This window comes from Erpetoichthys calabaricus, chromosome 1 (genome assembly GCF_900747795.2).
Source record: "Erpetoichthys calabaricus chromosome 1, fErpCal1.3, whole genome shotgun sequence".
Lineage (NCBI taxonomy): Eukaryota > Metazoa > Chordata > Cladistia > Polypteriformes > Polypteridae > Erpetoichthys > Erpetoichthys calabaricus.
The window spans coordinates 286970877-286990257 of record NC_041394.2 but is presented as its reverse complement, the minus strand read 5'-3'; the positions used below and the strand labels follow the sequence as shown (position 1 = coordinate 286990257).

The 19381-nt window shown below is 34.6% G+C and overlaps 1 protein-coding gene across 3 annotated transcripts in view; it reads left to right on the top strand.

Annotated features, from left to right (window-relative positions):
• The window catches only part of ppfibp1b (PPFIA binding protein 1b), a 229520-nt gene that overhangs the window by 78427 nt on the left and 131712 nt on the right, over positions 1-19381 (top strand). For all 3 annotated transcript variants that reach the window (XM_051934515.1, XM_028816186.2, XM_051934519.1), the window contains exons 2-3: positions 9671-9754; positions 10780-10985. In XM_051934515.1, the coding sequence (XP_051790475.1) occupies positions 9691-9754; positions 10780-10985 (270 nt within the window). In that variant the 5' untranslated portion in view covers positions 9671-9690. The remainder of the gene's footprint in view (positions 1-9670; positions 9755-10779; positions 10986-19381) is intronic.

Here is a 19381-nt window from a genome sequence, read left to right as displayed (position 1 = left end):
CCGCTGTGGTATAAAAATTACATTTTCTATGTGATTGTCTAAATTTCTGCCTGACAACCTTGCACTATGTTCCTGTGAATTAAGAGAAAAATAATTCTGTAAATGTGGACGCTGCCCTTCCGTGCTTAACAGGCAGAAGGTCGAAACAATTCCCAAGTCCAACACTTTACATGAAGAGGTCTGTACATCTTATTAGATGTAAACTCTCCATATTCTTAAAATAATTGATCACAAAAGCAACCTTGAATGTTGCGGGGTTTTAGTGACCCGAACTCACCTTAAGGGACAGTAAGTAGTCATGCAGGGCAATTTACAAACAGAGTCCTGCTTCGATGGCTCCGATTACACTCATTTGCAAAGATTTCCACTCTCCCAGGAGCCTACGGAGCACTGGAAGTGTCACAAACAGTGCGAGAAGAGAGGACGCTGCCCGTCCCTTGTTTACAGCTCGGTGCAGTTAAAAAGTAGAAAGACGCAAAGCTGTTTTCCTCATCTCTTCTATTATTAAGTACTGCCAACTAAAAAAAAAGTTACAATGTGGCAGTTTCCGTGACAGTCACTTGGACGAATAAATAAACTTCTTAGCGTGTTTGTGTTTACTTCTTTTTAATATCAGTAAAATAACTGTCACACAAATAATATTTCGTAAAGATGATATAAAAATGGTGTCCACAAATGAAGTGATTAGTTCCTGTATTATAATATGTTCTGTGGTCATGCGTAATTTCCATATCGCATGGTCATACGTAATTTCCGTTTCGTACGTAATTTCCATATCGTGTGGTCATACGTAATTTCTGTTTCAAACGCGAAAAGAATTGTATATATATAGATTGGAGCACTTTCAAGTTAAGTTAATTATTTGAGTCATGTTCAAACCACATTCAGTAGATTATACAACCAATCATATGTATTTATGCTTTGATTTTCCTTAGAAATTCGCAATGCTCAAATGAAACAGTCAATATAGTCTATACCCATTTTTATACAGCACTGTAAAAGTATTTTCTTAAAAGTTCTTCAACAAAAAGGTGAGCAAATTCAGATGTCTAACTGAAATAAACATAGCAGGTCAAAACGTTATATGTGATTTGAATTTGGGGCCTAAGTGCTTTAAAGCAGTGTTTCTCAGCCTTTATGCCCTTGGGACCTAGTTTCACCTTTTTATGTTAACTGATCACAATTACAATTAAATAGCGGTGGGTGAAATGAGCACAATTAAAAGAATCGGGAAACTTCACCTTATTAAAACAAGAGTGATTATGAAAAGGGAAAATCATATTGGCAGACTTGCGGAGTGGATGTCACAGAAACTCAGTAGCTGAAATGGCTTTTTCACAACCCAGCGATGGAAACCGGCAGCCCAGTAGTTGGGGAAACACTGCTTTAAAGATTGTTTGTTTTTCTTTGCCAATTTCAATAATTTAATATTTGTCTGTGTTTTTTGTAAATATAGTAAACCTAATTCTAATTGTGAGATACTATATTAGCTCTTGTAGTTTAATATTGTTACCTGACTTAATAACATCCACTAAGCTTCTATTTTTTTATGACTTTGTGTCTTTATGTAAAATTATTTCTGCTTAACAGAGTGTTCTTCAGAGCCAATCTGCCTTCCTTGAAATTTAAATCTAGATAACTGCTGATTTTTCACAGTTGAAGTATCTTACGCATTACTATGTATGGAATGCAGTGCAGAACATGATCATTAGGTCATGGATTCCTGAACAGTTTTATAAAATGGGAACAAGGGGAATAAGCTTTTAAAATTTCAAGCTAGTTAAGAAGGAATATTTTAGAAAACTGCTCTGCAAGTCTGGGATTTCTGTTATGTTTTCAGATATTTATTTTAATAAATACTTGTGTGTATGTGTGTGTGTGTTGTTAACATATTAATCAGGCAATTTGCTGTCCTGTTGAAGTTAAAATATTATAGGTACAATTTGTGCTGCTAATGTTCTAAGCTAGTTTTTACGGTGCTTTGTGAAGGACTGTTAAATTGCTAGGAGGCTCTAAGTACATATTTCATTTTTTGCTAGGGAAATTTTATAAAATGCCCTTGGCGTAGTTTTCAGAAACGACAACTACAATGCATTGCAGTGGGAATGTTCCTTTTTGTAATAACTGCTTAAATACATTCCTTTTCTTACTTACATGAAAATGCTGAGGGAAAAATTCTAAAAGCATGAATGTAGCATCTGTTGATATGCATTCATTTTCCTTGCAAAATATGAAGGGGGTATTTTGCAATATTGAAGAACAGTGTACCTTTATCATAACAATTTCAGTTCCTCTAGAATGTTGTAAAAGTGGTGCTGTAAAAACTACTGTTTTTACTTCAGATACTGCCCAGTGCTTCCCGCCTCTTGAAAAGGGCAATTGGAAAATCATTCTTTTGGCTTTTAATTTTACTATACTGGTATTTCATCTGTTGTGAAATAATGTACAAAAAATATTTATGTATTAAAAATGCTTTGAAACATATACAGCAATGTAATAATGATCAGTTTTATGAGTGAAATCCCTATTGGATATTTGGATGGATTTAGAACCTAATTTGCTGAAATGGTCAAAGTCAGTCTTTCTGTTCTTTATACATTTCACTCTTAAAAACTCTTTTTTACTTTTTCATTTCAGTCCTCTAGCACTAAATTAATTGAGGCAATGTTAGTTCCATGTTCAGTTTATCTGCAAATCTAGGGGCTGGGTGGTCTCATGGCCATGGAATCCCTGCAGATTTTTTTTTTTTTTTTTTTTTTTCTCCAGCCCTCTGGAGTTTTTGTTTTTCCTGTCCTCCTGGCCATCAGACCTAAATTTATTCTTTGTTACTTAATATTGCCTAATCTTATTTTTACATTTTTCTTTCTTCATCTTGTAAAGCACTTTGAGCTACTTCATTTTTTTGAAAACGTGCTATATACATAAATGCTGTTGTTATTATTACACTTATTACGGTGGACCTACTTTTTTTTTTTTTTTTTTTAATCAATGGTATGCATATATATTGCTTATATTTTCATAGTATGAAACTGCAACATTTTATTTTTCTTAATTTTTTCATGAGGTTAATGAGACATATGAAATGTAATTCTATAGTAAAAAAAGTATTAAAAACTGGTCCGTTCACCCCTGGAGGAATTCTTAAGCATTTTCCTCTACAAAGGTTATCTGTACATCAGTTGTGGCCTATTTTATCTGTTTTATTTACTTCCATTAATTTCATAACAGATCTCAAATATGTTAAACTATTTACAGATATATATACTCAATTTTTGTTGCTGTGCAAGCAGCAGCATTTTTAAAGATTCTCCATGTTCTCACTGTTTTTCTTTTTGCTTCTGAACTTGTTTTACTAGATTAGGTTTGATCTTGCTTGTCAGTGATTTTAAAATTACCAATGATCTGCACTCAACGCAAACCCAGGCACCAGCTTATCTTGACTGCATTTCAAATGAGTTGTGAACTTGGAGCCGCGAAGGAAACCTGAAGGCTGCCTTATGTCTGTGACAATAGGAAATGTAAGAGACACTGAGAGAAAAATAATATATATAAATACTTTTTAAAAACCATGCTTATATTAAGTTAAAAAGTGTATTAAAAAGTAAAAAATAGTCTATCATACATCACTCGTAAAATAATTTCCTGGCAGCGGATGGGTCAGCACTGTAGTCCAGAGAGAAAAGCTGGGAGAGGACGACGCGGGGTGTACTTCTATGGGATAGATCGGCGTGTTTGGGTTTACTTCTTTTCAATATCAGTAAAATAACTCTCACACAAATAATAATAATTCGTAAAGATGATATAAAAATGGCGTCCACAAACGAAGTGATTAGTTCCTGTATTATAATATGTTCGGTGATTATACGTAATTTCCATATCGTGTGGTCATACGTAATTTCCGTTTCATACGTAATTTCCATATCGCGTGGTCATACGTAATTTCCGTTTCAAACGCAAAAAGAATTTTATATATATATATATATATATATATATATATATATATATATTTTTTTTTTTTCAACTTTTTAGTCTTGGGTTTGTTTTAGTATAATTTTGTAATCAATATTTCAACACTTTAATATTTCTATCTGTTACTAGCGCCATCTATTGGTGAAATCTTTAACTATTCTTCATTTGAAAATTTCATTTCTTAATTCACATGGATTAATTGATCAATTAGTGAAACTGATTATTGATTTTGTGTATTGTCATTGGAAGTAAGTGTGCAAAGTCATTTGGACAATAGGAAGTGCATTAAATATCGATTACAAGATTTGTACCGAACAACAAACAGGTGAAGTTAAAAGACGTGTGGTAAAAAAGCAGGGTATATTAAAAATATTCCTGTAATCAGCCATTTGCCCTGTGATCGCTAGTGCCTAAGCAGCTCAGTTTGACTGTACCACAAAAGCTGTCTGTGTGAAGATGAAGAGGGTGACAAAGGGTCTGTCTTCCATTGTAACGGACTATGTTCAATCACTCTCAAGTGACTGCACATGCTCCCAATCTCTCCTCCTCTCCTTAGTTATGGCAGCCATGCTGGACCCCATGGAGGTAGTAGCAAAGGAGAGAATTCAGATAAAAATGAGCACCATTGTGAATGCCGCATATCCTCTGAAACATGAACACTGAGGACTTTCAGCCAAAACATTATTCAGCAGAAGTTTGCCAAAAAATGCTTCTGGTGCTCCTTTATATCAACAGCAATACAACTTCATAATTTCTCACTGTGACTGTCATTGAAGAATCTTGTAAAAGGGAGCCTATTACAGTTAAAATTACAGTTTGTAATTCAAACATTAAGTTTCTTGCTTTTGGAATTTGTGCACATTATGTTCTCAGTGTGATAAGTTACACTATCCTTATTAAAATATATATTCCTCAAAATGGGGCCTCTGCAATGAAAAAGATTCACTCTGTCACAAACTCTTTAATGATAATTATAATATATGGTGACTTCAGCCATGTGACTTTGGAAAGAATGATGACAAACTTCCATCCATTTGTGTCATGTTCCACTTGAGGAAATAACAAACTGGACCAGCTGTATTCAGGTGTTAAGGATGCCTTTAAGTGTTAACATCTGGCACCTTTGGTAAGATCTGTCCAGAACCTGATTCATTTTATTCAAAGGTACAAGCCTATTAGACAGCAACCTATTACCATCAGGATAGTGAGAACATGGAGCCTGGTGGCTGAATTATTATTATTATTATTATTGAATGTGCATATCACCTGGAGATGATATTGAGGGAATTGGTCTCTGCATCACTTTCTATATAAACTTTTGTGTTGACACTATGGTACTCTCAAAGTGCATTGCTTTCTAAAGAACAAGCCCTGGATTACTAAAAAGCAAAAGAATTTCCAGCATGAGTAAAAGAGAACAATCAATACAGTAACAAAGAGGGCTGAAGTAAAAGCTGAGTGAAGCAAAGAGAGCTTTCAAAACTAAATTAGAAAACATACTTGCTGAGAATAACATGAACAATATCTGGAATGGACTGTGCCTAATTACTTGATGCCAGTGATCCATGTGCTATAAAAGGATGTAGACAAAGCTAATGACTTGAACCAATTTTTTAATAAATGTTTCCCTGCCACTTTCTTCCAATCATCAGCCCCTCTACTCCAGCCCTAATACATCACCAACTTGTATCGCTCAATATGGAATGGCTAGTAATGAGGCCACCTCTGTCCACAATTAAAGACCATCCGCAGGACCAGATGGAGTCAATCCTTGAGTTCTTAAGGTGTGTGCTGACCAACTTTGTGGTATCCTCTGTCATCTATTCAGTTTATCCATAAGGCTTCAGAAAGTGCAGCTACTGGTGAAGACACTCCACATTGTTCCAAAGAAGGCAGACTCCTCTTCATCTGATGACTATAGACCATATTATGTCACACATAATGAAGACCTATGAGAGGCTAATCCTGGACCCAGTTATTCTTCTTGTAGTACATCACCTGGACACACTGCAGTTTGCTTACCAGACAAGGATGCATTAACTTTCTGCTCCGCAAAGCTTATTCTCACCTGGGCAAAGCTGACAGAAAGGATTATGTTTTTTGATTTCTCCAGTGACTTCAGTACTATCAAGCCATACATGTTAAGCGGTAAGCTGAATGATATGCAGGTGGATGAAACTGTGGTATCCTGGACAAAGGACTATCTGTCTGACAGACCGCCAATTATGAGGCTTAAGGACTTTGTCTCTGATATGGATATGAGCAACTGTGTAGAACCACAAGGAACAGTCCTGTTTTTTTCTGTTTATTCAGTATAAAGTGATGACTTAAATAAGCATCGGATAGTTTAATAAAGTTAAAAAAAAAAAAATGATGTCAGTTAGATCAGAGATCAAATTAAAGTAATATACAATCCAGCACTTTGCTATTTGGAAAGTGCTTTACATCTACACAATTCACCTTTGATCTGATATACCAAGTGGCGCTCAGACTTGGTTCTGTGGCCATATTAATATTTTATAATAGAAATAGACTTGACAGTGGACCGGATACCAATTTTTTTTGTATCTATATATAAAACTTCATTATCGACCCACATGAGCTCTTATTTTTTTTTGTGCACTTTTGAAATGAAGCTGTATAAATTGGTATATTCAGATGTTACGAATACATACAAGAACATTTTTACACATTGTTTTTCTTCTGAAATGTGCAGAATCCAAAAAGATTCTTGTAATTCAGCTGTAGGAGTTCTCCTTTATTGGGAAAAAAAAATCAAAAGTATTAATAATTACTAAAAAAAACAAAACAATTTTTTAGCTGTTATTTTCCATTACCTTTTTGCAGAGCAATATAATCTAGTACATTATAATATCAGTAATACAGAATAATTAAATATTTAAAGTGTTGTACCTTATTTTAGATGCATTCACATAAAATGTAAAAACTAACCTCTTTTCATCATGTCTCCCTGTCTGTCTGTCTACAAAGAAATCTGAAGCAAAGCAGTTCAGAGAGAAATTATTTTGTCCAAATTTAGTATGGTTATTCTCATCCTTAAAGGAATATATTTGGGAAAGTTAACTTTTTGAATGATTTCAAGAAGTGCATTGTATATAATTTTTAAAATTTAAAAAGATTGTTGATTTTTTTCAGAACCTTTCATCTTAAAACATTAAAATTCTGTGCAACTTTTACTACTGATAAATTAATTGTATGTTTACAATTTACATTGACAGAGGGTTATTTCAACATTTAAATTTTATATTTTGTATATTTACCCCTCTTGTTCATCTATTAATGGGCTCAGATGGCAAAACAGAGCACAATACAACTACAGCAGAATTACATGTACAGGTGGGAAACCTGCTGTTGCATCAGTGGCTTGCATGAACCTTTGATACACAAACTCAATTTTTCTCTTGAAGTATTATCAGGTATCTTTGTAACTGTAAAAAAATAAAATGAAAGCAAGGAAAAAAACAAATCACATATGTTAGCTAGAAATGAATGGGAGAGTAATTGAACTCTCTGTGGCTCTGTGAAGCTGTTATGCATACAATTTAATAAATATGTTCTTATTCTTTGTTACACTAAAGCATACCTCACAGTTACATAATTAACAGATTGTAATTATTCAGTATTTTACTGACATTATTTTACTGTCAAAATGCTACAGCATCCATCGTGATCAGTACAATTGCAGCCAACAGTTTTAGCTTAAGAATTCAATGTGGATTTTGAAAATTGTGCTTTCAAAAATTTTAGAGTTTAGAAATATCAGCCTGATGTTGACCCTCTACAACCAACAACAAACAATACTGTTATGGTTATTTTTGAATATTCTCACTTTGATGAAATGAACAAACAAGAATAAAAAATGCCATGACTTGTAAAACAGTTAACAAAGTCCCTGAATACACCATCATTTTACATTACTTGTACATTTTCTAACTTGTAAGTAGCAGTGCTCTTTACAGCCTTTTAATGTAGCATGTCCTCATGCAAAACAAAAGGCCATACAGATTTGTCCACTTACCAGTCAATAGCATTATATCACCAACTAAGTGTTTGAATAAACTTTGAGAAGACATGTCCAGTTATGCGTAACTAAAATGTTCAGACTACTCATCAAGTATTGAAGCATCAAAAACATCATTTAGAGGTTTCAGCAGTCCGCAAGTGAGTGCAGTAGAGGACACTCTTTTGTGCATGTCAATTTCTTGCTCTATCCCACTCATGGGCAGTGCCACTAATTCAGTGGAGTAATCTCCAAGTAGATCATCCAGAGATGACTTTTTGGGAGGTGGTTTTTCCAGCTCAGCACCATGTTGTTCTGCTCCCCTATCTCCTGTTCCCTCTGTTTTCTGGATCTACAAATAGCAGAGGTTACAAGTGTTTTTTTTTTAATTTAAAAATGACTAGTTGCAATTCAAATTTTAATATCTATAAGTAAACTCTGACTAGTCAACCACACAGAGTAAATAAATATCTGGCTACGATGTAACTGCTTTGCTTTGTGTTGACATTGTACATATTTCAGCATTTTTGTAGTGTTTGCTGTAATGTATGTCAAAAATCACTTGCAGTGCTTGCAAATGGTCTTCATCTTATCAACTATTTTCTTGCTGTTTTCTCTAATGGGAAATCCAAAATGCTACCAGACAGCAGACTAAAAAGACGACGGGACATCCTTAATTTCTTCTTCATCTAACTATTATTATTTTTAGGTTACTCTGTGCTACACACACTCAGACTTGTTAATGGATGTATGATGCTGACTGCATTCTCTGTTGTTAAGAGCGTTTAGGAACAAGAGAGCATACATAACTTTTTGTGAGTGCTTAGAGAAATAGATTCCAGGTCATTGCGATCAATATCTACCTATGTATCTATCTATGAAAAATATATATATTTTTTTATTTTGTCATATTTCTGAATCGAAAAATTTTGTGGCACGAAATATCGTTACAATCCTACCTAGTATATTTTACAATTAGTGAATTCCTGCAAGTTTCACTATTGATTTGGTGGTGTCCATGATAAAATAGAAACAGGGATTCTGTTTTAATAAAGTATGTATTCACTTTGGAGTAAAAAAGAAATACAAGTGGGATTTTTATTTTTTTAATAGATTTCTGCATATTTTTTGTAATTTGTTCTTTTTTTAAACTGTTTTCTCTATTCCTTATGCTTTCAAACTATTATGCAAAGATTGTTACATAATCCTAAATAAATGTGCATGGCATGATATCAGTTTAAATTAATTTTTTGAATTACTTTTACTGGAGTGATCCTAATAAAATGTTTGTTCATTGAATTTAATGTTTGCAGTTACCAAATATTAATATAACTTTGAGCTTTGATGGTAAAAAGGAATTTTTATTTACTTTCAAATACATCATTAAGTTGTCACCATTAACTGCTTTCTTTATAGTTGTTATGTAACAGGGTTGTTATAAGCATGTTACACAAAAATATGGAATACTCATTCTGGTTATTGAGTATTTGTCTTAAGCATAGTTTCCATAAGACAGACACCCTTTGTCAGAGATGTTTTTCTTTATAAACTTTTAGTTCTGTCTGAATCAGCAGCACTTGCAACTTGATTCCCTTTATTTAATGGAAATAAAATTGTAACAGGGGTTTAACTAGGTTAAAAAACCATTTTGTTTACACTTGTTTTGTTTTACATTTTTAGAAAAAATTGTTAAATTCAAGATGATGTCTGATGCAAGTGATATGTTGGCAGCTGCTTTGGAGCAGATGGACGGCATAATTGCAGGTAAGTTTGTCACAGTATTTTTTTTTATTTCTAATGTTAAAGGCTATATTTGTTTATTAGACTTGTCAAGAACAAACACTTTTTTTTTTCTTGTCCAGTGTCCCTTCTGCTAGAAATGAATTTCATCTCAACCTTTAGCCTCCCTTTATATTTCTCTCTGCTGCTAGGCAGTGGTAATTAGACTGCAGTTATGTGATGTAAAGGGAGGGACATTGGATATAAAAGTGCCAGTCTTGTGTTTCTTTGATCAAGCATTGTGGTTCCTTTCCAAATGCAAAATCTTTTAGTCAGCATTTTCCCTTCTTTTTGCACTTCAGTTTAATGTGTTTTCATACTTTTTGCCTGCCTATTGTTTTTTGACCTTGCATCTGTCGTTGACTTTGTTTTTAATTGCTTAGTTAAATACAATTTTAATTAATGAAATACATATTATTTTTGCCAGCGTGTCATGATTCCTGGTACAAGTTGGCTTGTTTGTGACAGAACCTCAACCTGCCTGGTACAATGCTTTACTTTGCTATCTGTCTCAAAGGTCAACTTTTCTGGAAAGCCATGAAATAAGTGTGGTACTGATTTGGGGGGGGGGTTGTGGTATCTGCCTCTAATGGCATACTTAAGATGTGATACCATTTAAGTTAAAACGACAACAGCATTTAATATTAAACAGGGATTTAAGTTGTAATGGGAAAGGACATTAAAGGGATATGTCATTATTCTTGCATCACTACAGTGAAAGAAAAAAAAACAACATAAAAGACTATACTATACTTTTTCAAATACTTGCAATCCCTCTAAGCCAAAAAATCCACTTCATTTTTTGTTGCATTCAGTTGAAAGCCCACCAAAAATGCAATTCAGGACCAGAATATTTTATCTTGTATTTGTATTTAAAAAAGCAAGTCAGAAAAAAATTAAAAATACTATATTATTTTCTTTTGATAAAAAAATTAGATTTGCATGTTTTTATTTTTTTGTTTTGATGTTTTCATTTGTGTGGGGTTTTTTTTGTTTGTTTTATCTTCTAGGCTCCAAGGCACTAGAATACTCCAATGGTATCTTTGATTGTCAGTCACCTACCTCTCCCTTCATGGGCAGTCTACGAGTACTTCACCTTGTAGAAGATCTGCGTGGCTTGCTGGAGCTGATGGACAATGAAGAAAAAGAAAGCCTGCGCTGTCAGATCCCTGATTCCACTTCTGAAAGTTTGGTTGAATGGCTGCAAGGACACATGGTATTTATATGCCTGCTGCTGCATATTACTTTAATCTTTAGTAGTCTTTTGTTCAAAAGTGTTTTTAAAAATAAAAATTGAATACAAATTATTTACTATAATTTAAAAAATATTTTATATATAAAATGCTTATACTTTTAAAATGAAGTTTACCTTTTTGGTTAAAAAAATAATTTGTGTTTTTTATGTAAATAACAAAGCAGTCTAACTTATAAAGTATACAGTATGCCTCTTTGGGACTTGTGTATGTAAAACAAGGCATGTAATGTTCATCATTGTATTTTTTCACTTAGTTAACCTTTTGGTTTACCGTTCAACAGCCTAATTGGTTAGCTATAAATGATCTGCAGTATTGCATTTAAGATACTAAAACTATATATACAAAATAATACAATGGCAATGAGGTGAAGCTTTGTCTCTGTTTATTAGTGCAAGTGTGTGTATCATGTGTGCATTGTATAGCTGCAGATGGTCTTGTGACACAGCCAGGGTGGTTGGTGGTAGAGATGTCATTATACCAGAATTTTTATAGTTGATACCAATACAAGTTAAATTTTACGATACATAATACCTATTTGATACAACAGCAAAAACAGAAATCTAATTCAAAAACTTTTAAGTACCTCCATCATTCAAGTAAACAATATTGTGCCTTTTTTGTCAAAGAACATCAAATACATTAATATTAACAGTAACTGCAGCTTTATAATCTATACATGTAATTCAGAGTTGTCTGACTGACTGACTCACTCACTCACTCATCAACAAAACCACTTTTTCCTATTTAGCTAAAAAGCTATGATTTAGCAGGGTGTATATCTAGCGCATATGGCAACTACTAAGAAAACACATTTCACATGCATATGAACACCACAACCAGAAGTGCGCCACTGACAAAAATACAACTTTAATCACACAGAGAAATGGGGCAAATAAAGTGATGTAGACGAAGGAAACTTATGCAAAGCTCAATGACGGTGTGGTTAGCAAGTGGCCTCTTTGGGTACACATGGTACTTACTACCTGTACTGTCGGCTTCTTCTTACTCCTCATGATGTGGTATTAAATGAAATTCTTATTCAAGCTGAATTAGAGTGTCAGGTGTGCTTATTTTCATATACTTCAAAGAATGGAGAGGGTGGGGGACCCTCGCTGGTAAAGTATATAATAGTGGAGAGAACTGGGTGTCCCCTTTTAGGTCAAGCTGTGATGTGCCGCTATTCTCCAGTTCACAAAGTTTTGGTACATTGTACCAGCCCACTTCGAGCCCTAAGTATAACACATCCCAGAAACATGTGGGATGCCATGGTCAATTTAAACGCTTACACAGCTTAGTAAAGGGATCTCCCATGAACAGGTTGGCATTGTATGTAGTTCACAATATTTCTTTTCACCTGTTCTTTTCTGTACTGTACCTAAAACATTGATCTCAGTCCATGGGACACATAAATTTGCAGCCTGTAAATGTCAATGTCGTATGTAATAAGTCAAAGTAAACCACGATTCAGTGTATATTGCTTTGGATTGAAACTCTCCAAAACTTTGTAACGGTACAAGATTACAGACCAAAGCATTACATTCAATTGTGATTGAAGCTACCATTTTTACAGGGTGTGCTAGAGGGTGAGGCTATATTAGTACTTGGGGAATTTGTTCAGTGTAACACTAAATTGGGGGAGAATTTTGTCTTCTTATTTCAGTATATAGTTTATAAAGGATGATATCATCATTGACTATCTGAGTTTTCTTATGTTGGACTATCTGATTCTTCTTACCATGTGCACATTCCAAATTTATTATTTAACATTTCTTCCCAGTGCTGCTTAAAATAAATGCTAAAAAAATGCAAACATTATTATATCTATACTGCGAAATGAATCTATTCCAAGATAATTCAGGATACAGTAGAACCATGTTTTTGTGCTGCCTGATTTACCAAGGTTTCACATTATCTGAGGTGATTCTGTAAGTGCAATACATTACTTTTATTGTAATTTATAAAAGCTTTACCATGAATACTGTACTGAACACTTAAATACTACAGTTTTAACCTTGACTATACCAAGTGAGCAGTTGAGCAGCTGTTGACTGTGAGAATGTGGGTAATGTCATTACTGTTTGAAATAAGTTAAAGTAAAACACAGTTCATTGTTAGTACTTTGTCTACCTTTGACTATGGCAAAAGAATACAAGTTTGAACATACAACTGATGAAAAACACAAAAAGATACTTGAGTGAACAATGTAAAGAAGTAAAAATCGTATAACATTTAATAATGATATATACACTGATTTCACACTGTTTCTACAAATTATCCATTTCAGTTGAAAAGAATACACTTTACTATAAAATTGTGTTTGAAATTACCATCAACAAAAGCTAAATCTCATAGAAGTGGAAATTGATCCAATGCAGAATGTTTTACTTGTGTATTTGTATATTATGTTCAAGAGTAAGCAGTTCCAGTGACCTAATAATATTTATTTGGCAGGTGTGTTTATCAAAGGAATCTTACAATATTTGAGATACAGTTGGTTACAGTTGTACAGGCAGGTGAAGTGACATGCTCATGGTCACACCATGTTAATAACAGAATTTGAACCCATATCCTCAGAGTTTGAAGTCCTATGCCCAAAGCCCTAAGTGTTACACCACAATGCCTACAAATAATTTTACTCTTTGGTTTAAAAAAATACAAATATATATAAAAACACTTAGTACTTCTGATTTATCTGATTAACTGATTGTACTATAACTTGTATGCATTGTCTAATGAAACTTCCTGGGTGAAGCTGGGTAGTGCTTATATAAATGAAAGATTTCAGTTTTTGATTTGTAATAAATTTGCAAGCCTTTCTGAAATCATGTTTTCCCTTTGTCATTATGGGTTATTGAGTGTGGATTTATGGGCAAGGATGGCAAATTAATCCATTTAAAATTAAATCTACAACACACAGTCTGCACAAAGGGGACTGAATACTTTCTGAATCCACTGTATGTGCAAATGTCTAATATTAACAATGTCAATTTCTGATGTTCTGCTGATGGTGCATTGTATGTGAAATATTGTGCTAAGTAATTTTATGTTTATATTGGGTTTTCCTATGTTTTCTTAAGCAAATGTCACTGAACCTATTCAGAGTCATTGCAGGCCATCTGAAACCTCCCTGTACTAAGAAGGTTGCCAAGGGAGATGGAACACAGCATTGTAAATGGTTCTGCTACCAAGGAGATTGAGTGATTAGCACAGTGACAGCATATATAACAAAGTAGATGGCCTTTACATAATTATTAGCGCTGCATCGAAAAACGTATTTATACCTTATCTGCAACAAAGTCATGAAGAAGATTTAAAAGATAATATTTGTATAAAAATTAGAATACTTTAAAAAGTCAAGGTAGATATATACAAATTTCTCGGTAAATTTTTCACTTTGTTTAAAAATATTCCATCATAAATCATCATTTTAAACTTTAATAAAGAAAATGTTTCATATTTAATATACATATCTAAGCAAATTTACATTTCGTTAATGAAGCTAAAAGCTTTATTTGTTATGGTTGTCCTTTCCCATCATAATTTTTAGCATAAAACATATTGGGACCACCAACCATTACCTGTGTGTTTACATAGCCACACACACAGTTTTCTTTTCTCAGTCAGTTTCGTGATGGCAGTTGATCTGACCATGCATGTTTGAAGTGAACATTGTTTGGGGAGCTAACGTCCGTCTTGTCGTTCTGCTTCATTGCAATCATTTAGTCTTTTTGCCACAAACCTGCTTGCACTATAGTGAACCTTCAAGTGACTGAATTCACCAGGCATATCACAGTGGTTCACTATAGTGCAATATGCATAGGTTTTTCTATTTATATCAACATCTGATGACCAATTCACATTTTCATCACTATCACTTGATTCAGTTCGTTCTAAAAATGATTTTACAACTTTTTATTTATACCCCATTGTTTGTTTTTTTTTTTATGAAGGCTCCACCCCACTAATGAGTACTGATGAGTTACCACAGTGAGGTAAAACATATAGAAAAAGATTATTTCATCCACAAGATAGAACCAGAATACTCTCCCCAAGAGTTATCCAGTCCCAACACTTCATATCTCGTCAAACATCATGGTGTGAGGACAACAACCTCACCCTCAACACAGACAAGACAAAGGAGATGATAGTGGACATGAGGAAGGAGAGGAGACCTCACCGGCCACTATTCATCCATGGGCTTGAAGTGGAGAGGGTTAGCAGCATTAAATACCTGGGCGTCTACATCAGTGAGGACCTCACTTGGACACTTAACACTACACAGCTGGTCAAGAGGGCTCAACAGTGGCTTTACTTTCTGAGGAGGCTGAGGAAGTTTGGTATGTCATCTAAGATCCTCTGCAACTTTTACAGCTGCATTATTGAGAGCATCTTGACTAGCTGCATCACCGTGTGCACTACTGCTTTGGACCGCAAACACCTGCAGAGAGTGGTGAAGACTGCTGAGAAGATCACCAGGACCCCACTGCCCTCTCTGCAGAGCATCTACAACTGCAGAGTACGCAGGAGAACTGCCTCGATCCTCAGGGACCCCACCCACCCCCAACACAAACTGTTCACGCTTCTACCCTCAGGCAGGAGGTATAGAAGTATGAAATGCAGGACTTCCAGGCTAAAGAACTCTTTCTTTCCCAAGGCCATTAGACTCCTAAGTAACTGCCTGGAGTTTAAAACCATGGTTCATCTCCTTCTATCTACCTTACACAACTGTGTTTGACTTGTCCATCACACACCTACCTGCACATTACACTTTATATTTCTATTCTGTTTTTATACTTTATGCTGCCTCTGTTACTTATTATCTGTCTGCTACTTATTATTTATGTTTATCTTTATACGTTGGTTTTGTCATTTGGTGTGGACAGCAAAGAAAGAATTTCATTGTACAAGGAAACGTGTTTCCTTACTGTGCATATGACAATAAACTTTGTACTTGAACTATCCTGAGTAGGACTTAGGAATAATCGTATTTACTTAGAATTCCTAGCCTGAGAATCATTTTCAGGCGGTTTATGCCAAGGTGGGTAACTTATTAAAAAAAATGTAATTTTAGAGGAAAATTTTCATGTGGCTAATTATATAGCTTGATTGTGTAGAAATAATGTTGGCTTAAAAAATGCATAGTTTATCTGTCAGTTTACCTAAATTGGGTAAACAGCACAGAACATAATTCCTAACTAGCAAACGGCTAATGCATACTCTGTATCATGACAGAAATTAATTATTTTTTTGTGTTGCTTTGTTACTGAGACAAGTTGCATCTATAGGCGATACTGGAAAGTTGTTTGTTTTTCATGGATTTGTTTAAAAAAGAAGCATTGTCTCAACCCCCCACAAAATACTTCTTTTACATATTAAGTAGGTGTTTATATTAGCCGTAATATGATCAGTTAAAATGATATATTAATTTTGCATAAATCATAAAGTAAAAAAGGACAATGCTATTAATGGATATTGTATGTCTAGCCAAATGCGTATTTTCTGTGGATCATGCTAAATTTTAGTGTGACTGGCTAATCATCCCTTAAGTATTTACCTTGTATTCAGACTGCATTTCCTGACAACAGGCGCATTGTACATAAGACAATTTAAGGTTAGAAGTGGTTTTCGGTTTACTCCTTTTAGCACAGAGTTGAAGGTAAACAGGGCTTCTGTGCCATTTTTTCCCCCTTAATAAACTTCAGCAACATCAGCTAGTGAGAGTTTCAGTAGATATGAATAAGAACTCCTCAGTCAAACTCTAGTTGCTATTTATACTTGTCCCAAATATAACCTAACTGAAAGTTTGACTTTTCTTCTGGCAGGATTAAGTAATGTTTGGGCTTTTGTAGTTAATCAGGTGCTGGCACAGTTCTACCTTAATTTATAACCACTACATTTCAAAGCAGATGTGCGAATTCAACATTCAAATATATAAGGAGATACAATATGATAGTGTAACCAATGTCCACTTTTGCTTGAGCTCATTTAATAGAGACATAGAACCTTGCTGTGGGAAAAATACACAATGGCCAATGTTTTGGAAAGACCATTTTAAAATGAAGAATACATCAGAAGCAGGCAGAGGTAGGCATGGTAGAACATCATTTCATGTAAATGAAATGAATGTTAGTTCACAGAAAGACTGTTTATATAGGAAGGTGTGAGCGAGAGAGGGAAAGAGAGCTGCACTACGGTAAAGGGTCTTAGTGGTTCTTGGAAAGACTGTTGAAATAGAAGAAATTTAGTGCGAGTGTGTCACAGACTAAGTGGGCCCCTTCTGCACCTATGAAGGTCACTTCTTTTTTGGAAGAGACAAAATAAAACCAGTAGGCAGGAAATGGAAGTCAATAGACAGAATGAACTGCAGTTTGTACCATTCTCGGCTCTGTACTTCATAGTATATGAAATAAAAAAAAATCTGATAACAAAGGTGTAAATGAGAGTTGAGCTGTTATCTTTGCTTAGGCTTCATCAGACCAGATGATGCCAAATAGTTATTCAAGTCCAGAACAAAAAGCTATATCTTAACATCAACAAAACCTAGGAACTGGTTATTAACTTTCACTGCATCAAAGGGCCTCTATAGCCAGTCACTATACAAGGAGTGGATGTAGAGGTGATACATTCCTACAATTGGGGGTTGGACTGATCTAGGAACACAGAGGAACTATATCAGTATCCTTAGGAAACTGTGTTCCTTTAATGTGAAAAGTGACATCCTTCACATCTTCTATAACTCTGCGATGGCCAGTATGATTTACTACACTGTGGTGTGTTGGCTGGTAACATTACTTCTAGAGAGGCCCACCGAATCAACAAGCTAATTAAAAGGGTCAGCTCAGTCATAGGACACACTCTAGATGCCCCAAAGGTAGTAGCAAAGGAGAGAATTAAAACAAAACTGCACATCCTCTCTCTGATTCACTAACACTGATAACTTTTAGCCAACGAATTATTCAGCAGAAGTGTGTCAGACGCTACTGGGGCTCCTTTATACCGACAGTTGTACATATACATAATACCTTACTGTGACAGCCAAGTAAGAACTTTTCTTCCTTTAATTTTCTTGCTTTATATTCATCCAGTGTGTGTTAAGACCAAGGTATCTGTGTTTATTTATTTGTTTGCTTGCTTGTTTGTTTTTGTTACTCACTTACCTATCTGTCTATTGATCGATCTATCAATCTGTCGTAAAAAAAAAACAAAACAAAAAAACCCTGGGAACAAATAGAGTTCTATCTGTAATTCATGAGCGACAACTGTGATGGACAAAATAAAAGTCCTGTAAGCAGGCACTGATTCTGTAACTGGAATTGACTTTAATCCAATCGTGGGAGATTATACCTTCATTCATAAATTAACTTCACTCAACTCTCATGGGTACATGTGCTCTCAGTCTCCAAAATGATCTCTTACACTCTCTGAAATTACATCATGACATCTCTCTGTGCAGCTATATAGCTGAAGAGTTGCTTCATTTTTGGGGAGCTGAAAACTGACAATCTGTTCTCTTAGTCAACCTGAAAGCCTAGCCCTGTGGCAGTGGGCTAAGAAGCAGCTATTACTTCAAGGAGGGAACTTCAGCATCTACATTCTTGTGCCAGAAACAGTAATGCTGTTCCCTATGAAGCTGCAGATGACACTACATATAGCAGACTGAGAAAGGCACAGCACACCACATCACAAAGAGAAAGAGTATACTCAAATGCAAGAAGAATCCTCCACTTGACTCCAGAGCAGCAACACAACAACGAATGTGACACTTAAAGACTTAGTTTAATAAAACTATTCATCTGTGCCAAGATAGATTAGCACTCTAAATAACCAGTAAACAGCTAGCCTGTTCATTTTATATTTTTCTGTCTTGTCTATGTGTATCTGGTCATCTCTCTGTCGGTCTGTCTGTCTATCATGTGCAGTTGTCATATTTATTTAATTCTTGTGTTTATCAATAAATAGTATTAATCTGTTTCTTAAAACCAGTGTACTTCAGTTATCTATTATTATACAGTAAGTCTAATGGCCAGATATTGCCTCCAATGAAAGAAAGAGTTAAGGTAGTAAAGTTGAAGCCTTACCAAATTATTTGATTAATTACTGGCATTGCTGAAGGAAAAACAGATAAATAACCAATTAAAATCTTTCCATAGTCCTATATTGCTTATTGTCCAGAATGAAACAGTCCACTATGATGTGTTTTGAAGAACATTTTGTGTTTCAAAATTTACTATGTTTAACATTTCTGCAGTACTTTAGGATGTTGTTCATTGTTAGTACTTTTATATGGCACCCACTCGTAACCCTGGGGCAAATACCAATATTTTCCACAATACTTCACTGTCAACTTTTGATTCTC